The 12,720-nt window shown below is 37.8% G+C and overlaps 3 protein-coding genes across 6 annotated transcripts; 2 read left to right on the top strand and 1 right to left on the bottom strand.

The window, feature by feature from the left end:
* Positions 1-772: 772 nt before the first annotated feature.
* Positions 773-7,534, top strand: LOC124203004 (serine/threonine-protein kinase Tao-like). 2 transcript variants are annotated; one of them, XM_046599603.1, is made up of 16 exons: positions 773-926; positions 1,509-1,606; positions 1,764-2,052; positions 2,127-2,322; positions 2,396-2,548; positions 2,644-2,819; positions 2,897-3,059; positions 3,134-3,315; positions 3,396-3,605; positions 3,738-3,872; positions 3,934-4,115; positions 4,176-4,779; positions 4,888-5,070; positions 5,171-5,289; positions 5,364-5,455; positions 5,559-7,534. In XM_046599603.1, the coding sequence occupies exons 2-16, from the start codon at positions 1,590-1,592 to the stop codon at positions 5,687-5,689; spliced, it is 2,832 nt and encodes a 943-aa protein (XP_046455559.1). In that variant the 5' UTR covers positions 773-926; positions 1,509-1,589; the 3' UTR covers positions 5,690-7,534. The 2 variants fall into 2 exon arrangements, with proteins under 2 accessions (XP_046455559.1, XP_046455629.1); XM_046599673.1 differs by lacking the exon at positions 773-926 and adding an exon at positions 967-1,231.
* Positions 7,349-9,550, bottom strand: LOC124204325. Of its 2 annotated transcripts, XM_046601471.1 has the most exons (7): positions 9,348-9,548; positions 9,232-9,286; positions 8,991-9,149; positions 8,809-8,907; positions 8,625-8,690; positions 8,393-8,536; positions 7,349-8,329 (listed from the first exon to the last, which is right to left on the bottom strand). In XM_046601471.1, exons 1-7 carry the CDS (start codon positions 9,368-9,370, stop codon positions 7,664-7,666), a joined length of 1,212 nt encoding a protein of 403 aa, XP_046457427.1. In that variant the 5' UTR covers positions 9,371-9,548; the 3' UTR covers positions 7,349-7,663. The 2 variants fall into 2 exon arrangements, with proteins under 2 accessions (XP_046457427.1, XP_046457353.1); XM_046601397.1 differs by having other exon boundaries at positions 7,349-8,536; positions 9,348-9,550.
* Positions 9,551-9,728: 178 nt separating this feature from the next.
* Positions 9,729-11,649, top strand: LOC124204750 (protein NipSnap-like). Of its 2 annotated transcripts, XM_046602019.1 has the most exons (7): positions 9,766-9,928; positions 10,023-10,208; positions 10,546-10,708; positions 10,773-10,859; positions 10,918-11,098; positions 11,170-11,366; positions 11,475-11,649. In XM_046602019.1, the coding sequence occupies exons 1-6, from the start codon at positions 9,852-9,854 to the stop codon at positions 11,316-11,318; spliced, it is 843 nt and encodes a 280-aa protein (XP_046457975.1). In that variant the 5' UTR covers positions 9,766-9,851; the 3' UTR covers positions 11,319-11,366; positions 11,475-11,649. The 2 variants fall into 2 exon arrangements, with proteins under 2 accessions (XP_046457906.1, XP_046457975.1); XM_046601950.1 differs by having other exon boundaries at positions 9,729-9,928; positions 11,170-11,649.
* Positions 11,650-12,720: the final 1,071 nt, after the last annotated feature.

Here is a 12,720-nt window from a genome sequence, read left to right as displayed (position 1 = left end):
CCAATTGGAATTGTGGCAATTACAAAATCCTCGTCTGATTTGCTCATTTTCACAGTAGCCGATGATTATTTTTATTTAACCTTTCTCCTCTTGGGATTCGAAAGATGCTTAGATAATTGCGTTTTGTCAATAGTTAGCCTATTTATTCCATTTATTGAGTGTTGTGCCGCGACATTCGTCATTTCATTTTAGATGTCTCTTTCGTCTGGTATATACTCAAGACTGCCGATAAAACAAAGTGAAATAAAGCCTTCAGTTCGCCTTGGTTAGATATTTTATTGTCCCAATTAAGTAAATTTTCCTAACTAACATAAATGAAGTTAAAAGTTTACTCCAGAAGTAATTTAAACTAAGGTGAAGGAGGAGCATTTTTAATTAAAATGCTAAGGATCCATAATAGGTTTGATGGAAATTATTGGACTTTTAAATGTAACTAATATTTTAAAATCTCCAGGTTATTGCAATTTCAGCAAATATAATTTTAATTTTCACCTAATCAGTAATCAATGAAAAAAAGTTCTTGTAGGCTACTACGTTGTATTCGACTAGGCCTCCCGTTTCCTATCGGCGGAGGCTACATGCAAGTTATTTAGCGATCAGAGAATATGAAAACCCCCCAAAATAGAAATATATATTTTAATTTTAATAGGTTATTATTAATTATTTTAATCAGAAAATCAAAATCAAAACAATCAGCAAAAGCAAAACACAAGCAGACGATTTCGACAATTTTTCCGTTTTCAAGACCCGCGAGATGGATTCTTTAGTTGATTTTTCACTCCCTAGATGGTGTTTTGTCTGTTCTAAGTTACTGAAAAATTTATAGATCCCATCGCCATTCTTCTTGTTTTTCTAACCGGAATTACCGATACTCGATTTTTCTTACAGATCTGTCGTTCCGACGTAAAAAATTACCGTGATCTTTGGTAAGTTCATTTCCAAGGATTAAAATTCTCTAGTCACCAACAGCCAGATTGTTCATCTACCTGTCTGATGAATATTCAGGATGTACTTGAATTGAGGAAGGTCGCCATTTTTGCCTAGATTTGTGCTTCTCTAACTTTTTTCATAGTGGGATTATATCGTCCGATCAGACAAAAGTCACTTGCACTCATTTATTCGATTCATTTTTATTAACGGCGAAAGTAGTTCCATCATTGCATTTGTTCCTTGGAGGGTGTAATTGATTTGAATGACCCCATTGATTGAGTGACAAATCTTTCAAGTGATTGTAAGTTCAGAAACATTTTTGTGAGATGTTATGATTTCCTATACCCCAAATTGATTAATTTGTCAGTCATTCATTTTATTTCATTTGAAGAGTTGGAGTTTCTTAGAGTAAAGCAAGTTAATTTATTTATTAAAAACCCACTTATTGTAGTTCTATTCCCAATAAATTGCTTATTGAAAGTATTTCTTAAAATTTTTGATGATAGGCATATCTAATTATCTATTTATTCGTTAGAATTGAACTATGTACACACACAATAACTGAATTTGTATAATAGCTTGTCATGGGAACTGGAGTGATGCTGTGAGCTTCAATGTGTTATGTGTAATAGAGGCTGTGATTAATCTACAGCCATACTATGCCTACTGTACCTAGGTAAGATTTTAATTGTTTGTTTTTCCTCTATTCTTTTTGTATTAACAACATTATAAATAATATTTCTGAATCAAATTTTGTAATTCGTAAATCAACTGCACTTGACTATACATTGTAATTTTAAAGGGACAAACTAGTTATACTATTCATAATACAGGGCAGGTAGTTTGAAGGATCCAGAAGTATCGGACCTATTCGACCATGACGACCCAGACCGAATTTTTGAAGATCTTCGAGAGATCGGCCATGGAAGTTTTGGTGCTGTTTACTATGCTCGTCATTCATTCACGAAGGAAATTGTGGCTATTAAGAAAATGTCGTACATGGGAAAACAATGCCATGAGAAGTGGCAGGATATCCTTAAAGAAATTCGTTTCCTTCGTCAGTTGCGCCATCCCAACACGATTGAATATAAAGGATGCTACCTCAGAGAACATACGGCATGGGTCAGTACTCTGATACGTCTACGTTTTATGTGTTTATAGTATTATTAAAGCTGTTATACTTTGTATAAACACAGTTGGTCATGGAGTACTGCCTTGGATCAGCTTCTGATATAATTGAGGTACATAAAAGACCACTGCGCGAGGAGGAAATTGCGGGCATTTGTGATGGAGTTTTACGGGGTTTGGACTACCTTCACACCATGAATCGCATCCATCGCGACGTCAAGGCTGGCAATATTCTTCTGACTGAAATTGGAACTGTTAAGCTGGGTAGCCGATTTTTTACGATTTTGTTTTATTTAGTTGCTCTGTATGTAATATGTAACAATCTTTCGTTACTCAGCTGATTTCGGTTCGGCAAGTTTGCACTGTCCAGCCAACAGTTTTGTTGGAACTCCCTATTGGATGGCCCCAGAAGTCATTCTAGCTATGGATGAAGGGCAGTATGACGGCAAAGTGGACGTCTGGTCATTAGGAATTACGTGCATTGAATTAGGTAAGTCTGTTGTGTTGCTAATGCACTCAGTATTTGCATAATAGTTACATAGCAGTATGAATATTTATTATTTGTTATTATTTATTTTTTTTCAGCTGAGAGGAAACCTCCTTACTTCAACATGAATGCCATGAGTGCCCTGTATCACATAGCGCAGAACGATAGCCCATCGCTGTCGTCTTCTACCTGGTCGGAAGTGTTTCGTCATTTCGTTGATTCCTGTCTACAAAAGAACCCCTCTGACCGACCTACTGCTGGTCGACTTTTACACGTACGTACCTCTACATCCATAGCTCTTAATTAATTTTTTAAATCATGAAAATGATCTCCAAAACTATCCTTTAATAGCATCAATTTATTACGCGGCCGCGACCTGGAACTGTAATCATTGACTTGATTCATCGCACCAAAGCTGCCGTTCGAGATTTGGACAATTTAAATTATCGCAAAATGAAAAAAATTTTAATGGTTGACTCGTGTGAGACGGAGAGCACTACTGGTGATGGAGAAGGTGAGCACAAGAATACTCATAATTGTTTTGCACATTCTTTTTTAAATTCGAGATTTAAAATTATTCCACTTTAGGTGATGAAGAGCAAGGTGGAGGTGACAGTAGTAAGAGTAATTCGATAACATCTGAGCAGAGTATTCAGTCAACTGGTATCAGTGCTAGTTCACAAAGTAGTTCCACTAGCAGTATTCCACCGCGCACCGTGGATCCGGACAACAGCTCGATATACCCCATGTCGGTTCGAAATCGGACGAAGGTATGTTACACGTTAATAAATTTTTTCGTAAAACTCGAACCCAATAATTATTCTTTGTTTTTTGTTTTTTACTCTATTAGTCACTCCTTGTCAACAACTTGTCTAGCGGGAGTGATGGTCTGTCACTTAGTACCAACACTGCCAACAGTCTGAATACTAACCACTTTGCCACGATAAGGACTACGTCGATCGTTTCGAAACAGCAAAAAGAACATATGCAAGAAGAAATGCATGAACAAATGTCGGGCTATAAACGAATGCGCCGGGAACATCAAAGTGCTTTGGTCAAGGTAATGTGAGGCGATTTAATCATCGTTCTCTTCCCTTTTTTATTTGTAGAGTTGCGTCCGACCACAACCCAAGATTACCGCCGTGCAAAGAACCATGTTTAATTAATCAATTTTCTTTTATCTCTTTATTAGCTCGAAGAGAGATGTAGGGTTGAAATGGAAGGCCACAAACAAATGCTTGACAAAGAATATGAAACGTTGTTGACGTCCTTTCGTAAAGAGCTGGAAAAGCTTCATGTCAAACACCAACAAGAACTAGAACGCAAAGTAGGAATGAAACCAAGATATAAACATAATCTTTACTAACCGCCTATTCCAATTTTTACAGCTAAAGCAAAATTTGACAGGTGAAAAGAAGCTGACAAAGGAAATCAACGCCCGACATTTACTGGAGCGAAAAAATTTTGAAACTCAGGTCCGTCGAGAATACAAACAAACCAAAGAAAGGTGGAAGCAAGAACTTAGTAGTGACGAAAGCACAACAAAGCGCCAACGAGATGCATCACTACAGTAAGACGATTCAAAGTAATGAATTTCGATCGTGTTTTAATCAAGCAAAACTGATTTCAGGAACTACAAAGATTCACTGAAGGCAATCGAAGCTCGCGAAGAGGAGCGTTTGACAAAGAGTCAGAAGGACTACTTGGAGTTGGAAGTGCGTAGGTTACGGCGTGCCAAACTCCTTTCATACCACAGGCTAGAACGTGAGCTCTTGTGTGAAGAGCTCAACAGGAGGCAAGCTCAGTTGGAAACGGCTCACGCCATGTTGCTTCGCCACCACGAGCTGACGCAAGAGCTGGAGTATCGCCAGCAGCGAGCTGTTCACATGCTTCGAGAGGAGCAACTTCGACGACAGCATCAAACGGAACTATCAAATCAGCACGAGTACACGCAGCGAGCAGAGCGCGAATTACGCAAGAAACACGCTGTCGAGTTGAAGCAACAGCCCAAAAGTTTGAAGCAGAAGGAAATTTTAATTCGCAAGCAATTCCGAGAGACGGTCAAGATTCAAACCCGCCAGTACAAAGCGCTGAAGGCCCAAGTTCTAGCTTCGACACCGCGAGACCAACAGAAGAGTGTGATAAAGAAATTAAAGGATGATCAGAGACGTAAATTAGCTTTGCTGGGTGAGCAGTACGAGCAGAGTATCGCTGAGATGCTTCAGAAACAATCGGTATGTAATTTCTCTGCGTTTTTATTATTCTCATGTTCTGACGATTTTTTACTGCGTGAAGCTGTAACTGGTGGTTTTAACAATAGCTTGTGTAAATTTTACTTTTAGATACGCTTAGATGAATCACAAGAAGTGGAAGCCCAAGTAATGCGCGACAAACTACAACGAGAATTGGAAATTCTTATGGCATACCAGTCAAAAAGTAAAATGACGGCTGAAGCACAGCGCAACAGAGAAAGAGCAGAGTTAGAAGAACGAGTATCGGTGCGCCGTGCTCTCCTCGAACAAAAGGTTTGTTTCCTCTATTTTGACTTGGATTAGCCTAACGCATCTATTCTTCGATTCAATTCAACAAAATTGTTATTCATGTTGACATTTTCAATGTTGCTAGATGGAGGAGGAGACGCGAGAATTCTTGCGAGAACGTTCCGATCGGATCCGCCTACTTCATGAAAACCAAGCTAAAGAGCTAGAGCGTTTTGACGATGAATCGGTTAGACTTGGTTTCAGGTTCTTATACTTTTATTCTTTTCCATAAATATTCATGTATCAATCAAACTGATTTTCAATTTAATAACTTTTAGTGCATTAGCTATTGCTGAGCCTCCACGTGAGACGTATGGAGATGACGATTCCGATAGCATGACAGGAAGCACATTAAGTTTGAATCGTCCCGGTAAGTGCGATTTATTTCAGCTGTTGTTATCTGATGGGATTTTCATTCTATTAATATTATTATTATTATTGTTTATCAATTTATTTCGTTTTTATTTTCAAAGGGGTGTCGAACAACCACGGTCCCAACCACTCGGTAGCCACCACCTCAGCATCATCCTCGTCACAATCTTCCTCGTTTACTCCGTCGTCCAATTCGGTCTCTTCCAACTATGCCTACACCGGACGCCCATGACTTGTATGGCCATCCAATAGGTTTTATCGACCTCCCGCCCTTGTATAGTATTTACTCTCAGCACCTCTACACGCCAGCTAGACGTGGCACAGGAATGATGGTCGAATCGATCCTTAGCATTCTAAGCAGGGAACAAGCTCGCAGGCTTGCGTCTACAAAATTGATTGATAGAGCCATTAGGTCATGGAGAGGTGAGGGGAGGTGGTGGGCAATTAGTCAACAGCCTCCTCCGAAATCCATCTCGGGCGAAGCGGCTTTTTAAAATTGTAATTATCCGAATGTTTAACAGGCCATAAATCCACACACGCTCCTTGAAAAAAAAAAAACTAAAACTAAAACTAAAACTTACAAAAAAAAACTAAACTAACAAAACAAAATAGAAAAAAACACAAAAAAAAACATCCCAGATACATTGACTGCAACACAATCTGATAGTAGAAAGTCCGTTCTCATTTCGTGTCCTTCGTCAGTGATTAGGATGGGCCAAACAAATGTACTGGTGAATGCGTCTTGTCAAAGAGTTTTTGCATCGCCATGCTTTTCACCCGAAGACTTGTTACAGCCAAACGCGAAACTTATTCAGGCCGTTTTTAAGGTTTTTGGGAAAAGATCTTGTTAAGTGGAAATGCTAGACATAATTTTGACTTGAGGTACATATCACATTCGAACTTCGACCCGTACTGTTCACGAATCTACTGGCATGTCCCCCTGCTTGTAACCGTTCGTCTGCGCACGTTTGTTTTCAAATTATATTTAGTGAACATGTCACTATTTATGACGAGTGGGCTCTGAACTCGACTATTTGAACAAACAGAACAGCGAAATAGTGGACTCCCGCATCTTAGATCAAAAGAGATGTTTCTGCCCTATTCATGTTGCATTTGATTATCGCATAGTTGACTTCATCATAAACATGCAAATATTTTGATTTCCCTCTTCATTGAAACCCAATATTAATGAATCATATAGGACAATTATGTTTAGCATCTTTAACGTTCCCTGTTATGTCAAGGAATTTCCAACAGCCACAGCTAACTATCGTAGTCATCTGTTGATGCTAAAGTTGATTTCATCCGTTTTCATTTGCTTTTTTCTAACTACAGCAATTGTCTGGTGAAAGGCGTGTTTTGTGCGAATTCCGTTTATGTATGTTAACGACGAACAAAGACAAGTTTCAGACACGTCATACACTTTCACGCAAGGACAATGATGAAATCGATCTAGAAGGGAAAAAAAGAGACAGTATAAGCACGTTTTACATCAAGTGAGCAAGTTGTGTTACAGCAAAAGGAAAAGCCGAAAATTTTCGTAGCCCAATTGTAGAAAGTTCTTCCTTATGCCGCCAAGATTTCCCACAACTGCGTAATAATCACCTCACTCTTAGCTATTCCTGAAGTGCTTTCCGTTTAAAGTTGCCTAGTTCTTTGAATTCTTCAATGACTTTTGAATTTCGGCTCACATAACGTGCAAATTATTCACCTCAAAAAAAATAGGGTCAAAAGGAGGCAAGAGTGTAGATTTTCTCGTCAGTGGAATATTTGGACCGTTGTAAGATTTTTTTTTTCTCCCGAAGTATTCCGTGCGTGTATTTCCCCTCGTGTTCCGCTCTTTTTTTCTCTGCCACTTTTCTTATTTGGATTTGTTCCATTTTTTTTTTTAATAATTTTTAATTTTTTAAAAATCTTCGTCAGAGGGAGGTATTAACTTTGGGATTTCTCTCCCAACCTATAGCTCATCCCCATACCTAAGTTCTATATAGACCCTCTTGATCCTCTCTGTTACAACAAACGCAAGGAATGAGTGTTACCGAAACATATTCGAATACAATACACTCGTCAAATTTTATTTAGCAATCAGCTATCAGTAAGTCACATTTCATCTATACCTGTTGATTAGTCTAATAATTCTTTTTAAATTAAGGTGACATTGCCGTGTCCTTGTGTGAAAAGCGAGAACATTTTAAATTGTTCCCTCTTAAGCAAATGAGTGCCCAGGCTCGTTGTAATATAGAGGGTCCGTATGAAACTCAATCTCGTCTTTAATCAAAGTTAGGTCGTAGAGAATTTGCTCGATGAAACCAAGTTTATTAGCGGCGACTTTATTAATGATTGATTGCTTAGGACCAGTCGACGATGCCCCGAAGTCATCAATATTCGCCAAATTGCTTAGTTTGTTCTGCACTTCAAGACTAACCGAGTCCGCAGTTCTGCCAATCTCCGAAGAAACGGAGGCATCCGTTTCTCCACGGTATTGTCTGCTATCGCCCATGGCAGCCGCGGCCAATGTTCTCCATCGCTCTTTGTAGTCCTGCACCGGCTGATGAATTTGCTCGACACTAGGAACCCGCTCCATCTCCTCTTTCTTCCCAAGGTGACTTTTGCTGGGCTTGATCGACTTGAGATTCGATTTAGACTCACCGATGCTCATAAGAGTCCGGGCTATAGGGTGACTGGACAAGTGGGCAGCTAAATTGATAATCGCTAAATAAGTGTGACCGTGTTGCTTGAACGACTCTGCCATGGTACTAATTTGCCATTGAGAGTTTCGAGCCGTCTTGTTGCGATTTGTTGACTCAGACGCATCTGTAGCTCGTTGACTATCATCCGAATTAATTCCAAGTAGATGTCGCATGAGGATTTCCTGCAATGTTGTGAGTAACAAAGATCGCTTATATGGGATTTGATGACAAACACAAAGTTTTACCGTTTGATGACCCTTCTTGAACGATGACCTCGCTGCATCGAATAGAATTGAACGATATTCATTTGCCATATTTTGCCACGTTTGATTTAACTCTTGGAATTTGCTGACTACTCGGTCGAATCCTTCAACGTCAGATATAGTGTTCTGAGTAATCGTATACGATTTGGAAAAGATAAACACGATTAATTTGGTGGGTATGCTTGTACGTGCAGTACGGTAATGTTCTTAGTACCTGATAGTTTTGCAAGAACTCCAGTTTGGTAGTCAACTCGGTTAATTCGCTTTCAAGGTTCTCCATCTAAAAAAGATGAAAATAAACATAAAGAGTAATATTAACAAGAAATACAAATATTGTAACTGTTTGATGGAATTGAGCCATGGTGTGCTGGGGCATGACGCTAGATCAAATATAATACCTGGAGTAAGTGTGCATGTTGTTCATCGTCTAATTTTCGACATTCTTCTAGATCATGTTCCAGAGCCAGAGAAACAGATTCGCGGACTTTCCCATTTAACTTATTGGATTCCAGCCAAATTTATAATTAATAGTTTAATATATTCATATTAATTTAAAAGATTGGACTCATTTAAGTATCACCTGAAACAGTTGCAAACTTTGATACTCTTCGCGTTCAAGTTGCTCCCTCTTTTCTTTTATTGCTCTTTGCTTTTCTAACGAAATCGCTTCTTCTTGTAAAAGTTCGTTCTTTTTTATGGCCAACTTTTGCTCCAACTGCGTCACAGTTTCTCTTCTATCCTGCCATGATTAATTGATCGTCATGCTCATGTCTTTATAGACAGCAAATCTAATCCAATGGGAATTTTTTTGTTTTACTTACAATGACTCGCATAGCCGTGACAGCGTTTGAACGATGCTTATTGCGAGAAGGTCGACTTGATATACGAAAAAAATTTATTGTTTATAAAAAAGATTAAGAAATTATAAACTTCTTACATTAGCTCATTGCGAAGTTCCATTTTGCGATAAAGAATGTTACACACAAATAAATGTAGCCTGGGATTCGTTTATTGATCACTATGACAACCAATCAAAATGCTTTTTCAGGTAATTTTTGGGAAAAAGACAAATTCAAATAAAATATTTTTTGTGATTCAACGTGTATTACAAGAAAAAATAATTTTGGAAAACCTATTTCGCATAGGTAATTTGCTCTTAAAAAATGGAAATAATTAGAATAATGAAATACGTTTCAATAATTTATAATGCCTTCTTTGCTAGATCAGATCGGTAATCGACTGTGAAGGGAAGTAACCGACGGAATAATTTGATCTTTAAATAAAACAAATATATATAAAAAAATAATGAAACAATTTCGGTTAATAAATTAGGCAGCGCTTGCCATAGAAATTTCGGCTGCTTTCCGGCTTCAAGTTGCTTCTTGAATAGACATACATAGACCTCTGCTGATTTCATAGACTTGCATATAAACTGAGGAAAATGGCGTCAGCTGTTGTAAAGCTCAAGAATTTGGTGACAGGCATTAGAATCGTGTATAACTCGCCGTCTTGTACCAGGTAATAATTAAATTTCTGTGTTTTCCCTAAATTTAGTGTCTTCGGCTATATACTATGATTATTTTGAAAATACACAATATTTATTTCAATTTAGGACCCTGTCCACTAGTCACAATTTCAGGAATGAATCAAAAGATAATTGGTTTTCCAAAGTGTTTGTTCGAAAAATTGAACCAACAAAGGAGTCTCATTCTCGCCTTCTCTCTGATAAAGATGTCATCTACGAACTGCAAACTCACAACATTAGGCCTGACATGATGGACAAATACATTTCAAATTAGTATGTTACTTTTTTATAATAATTTCTGATGTCTCAACATATCTTAATGCAATGGTAGCACTTAAACAGCTTTTAGATACACTCTTTTCAGGTTTAAAATGGTGGTTTTCGTTACATTTTAAAAAGATAAATTATCTGTTTGAACTAATTTTGAAGCTCAATCTAGTTTAAAAATTAATGTTAGCTGTCACCTTTCATGTATTGTCCTTTAACAAATGTTAACATGATATATAATGATTTAAATTTAGTTTGCTTAAGTTGAAAATGGATAGTAATTCACAGATATGCTTCCTTATGGTTAGACACTACAAGATCTGTTTTTGACACATAATTTCAGTGAAAAGCATTGCCAGCTCATGGGCTCATCTGGTATCAATGCTGAATTAGTTGGAAGCTGGTCAGTGATTGTGGGTGATCAGGATCAAGCATTTCACGTTTGGCGCTACATTGGAGGTTATGCTGAAATTGACAGAGCACGCGTAACTTTTGCAAAGAACAATGCAAGTATAAATTTTCGAACGTCAACATGTATGTTGGTTTATTGAAATTTTAATCTATTTTCAGGAGTATCGCCGTTTGTGGAATGAGCAAGGCCAGTGCATTCGTGCTCGACATAACCAATACGTTCTCACCTTTAGCTTTTGGCCTCAGGTATTACAATCACATAAATTCCCTTATTTCGTATTGCCATTCGAGTTTATTTCAATAGATTGAGAGTCGAAAAGACTCCAACGTGTATGAGGTCCGCAATTACGTTCTAAAGCCAGGAACGATGATTGAGTGGGGTAACAATTGGGCAAGAGCCATCAGTTTTAGGCGTGAAAACGACGAGGCGTTTGCTGGCTTTTTTTCTCAAATTGGAAGACTATATAATGTTCATCACATCTGGGGTAGAAAAATCAGACATTATTACTCCCAATTAAACCACCTAAAATCGTTTCATAAATTTAATTTTTTGCAGCATATTCAGACCTTCAGTCACGTAAGGAAACTCGTGAAGCAGCTTGGAGAAAACCTGGATGGGATGAATGCGTGGCCTATACTGTACCCCTAATTCAACAGATGCACACTAAGATCATGGTCCCACTTCCATTCTCACCTACTCAGTGAATTTTCAAGACCAAGATTTCTTCTGTGGAGTCTTGTAGTGTTTGATAGGTCTGGATTTCAGCAGTTTCCCTTCTATATATATACATATTACAACTATTTTTTTTTCCTTATTATTAATATTAATTTCTTTTTCATTTTACTGTGTTGATGAAAAAGGGATAAATCTGGAGTAAGATGAGTTGGAAGCAAAATTGTGCAGAGGTCAGTCAATGGTCAACTGGGGTTTATTAAAACAAAATAAGAAAATGATTAGTTTATTAATGGTGTACAGAAGAGCTTCGTGTGGTTTGAATCAGCATTTAAAATGGAAAAATAAACTTGAAAAAAGTGATTTTTTATTTTAAATATTGTTACGATCGTTTTTAGCACAATTAAATACTTGGCGAAAAGGTAAATAGTAGTAGGACATTAGTCTCAATGCTAGGCCAATATTCCCCGTACTTGACCTATGGCAATGGTTCGTACCACGTTTCACGGGAAATGTAAAGGTTCATCTTCATGACTTCATCATTATTTAGACTTAGTGCACTGCCATCAATAAGATGCCTTATTTAATCACAGTTCTTAATGCCCTGTTTTGAATTGGTAAACCGTTAGTACAGCTTGACTAGTTCGCTATCTAGGGTGCAGTATTCGAGGAAAACATTTGTTAACTGTTCCACAGCGTTATTGATGACATAGGCTGCAACCGTTAACGGTTTAGTAAATTGTGCTACGCGACTTGCATCGCCAGGTTCCCTGCCGGCCTCTGGGAGGAGCTGGAGTTAATTGGCGATATTACCAAGGTTTCACGTTTCATTTTTAAATAGTAGTTGCCTAATTGGTAAGTTTAAATCATACTAATTACACGGCATGTCCATGGTGGGCATGTCAATACCAAAAGAACGCAACCTGTTCTTTAAAAACGGATGCAAAAAGCCTTTTCAACGGAAACGTGACCCTCTTTCAATGTATTTCAATCAATGAAACCTTTGTCTTTGGTAAATAGTAATTGGTTATTCCGTGATCCCGTAATGGACTAATGGTAATTTAGTCCATTTAATCTAAGGCGTCTCATAAGCTTCTAAATGATTACTTCCGCTATCGTACAACCCTGCCCATTCCTCCTCTTTCAAAATGACAGCCCGCCATGATCCCGCCATGATCCCGTCACCGATTTGGACGTTTGATGCTGTGATTGTTCTCAATTTCTCGTGTCCCTAAAATACGCATTGTGATTCCAGGGAGAAGTAGTATTACAATTAAGTACACTATCAGACTAGAATTAAATAACAATAAGAATCTCCTAACGAAAATCTGATCTGCAAGATCTTAGAGAAGAAAATGTGTTGTATTTCTTTTTTTTTTATCAAGGAACATGTTGTGGAATAACTGCTTGACACTGAATAATATGTTGAGACAC

Source organism: Daphnia pulex, chromosome 1, assembly GCF_021134715.1.
Source record: "Daphnia pulex isolate KAP4 chromosome 1, ASM2113471v1".
Taxonomy (NCBI): Eukaryota; Metazoa; Arthropoda; class Branchiopoda; order Diplostraca; family Daphniidae; genus Daphnia; species Daphnia pulex.
The sequence above is the reverse complement of the archived record's forward strand: the minus strand, read 5'-3'. Positions and strand labels throughout refer to the sequence as shown.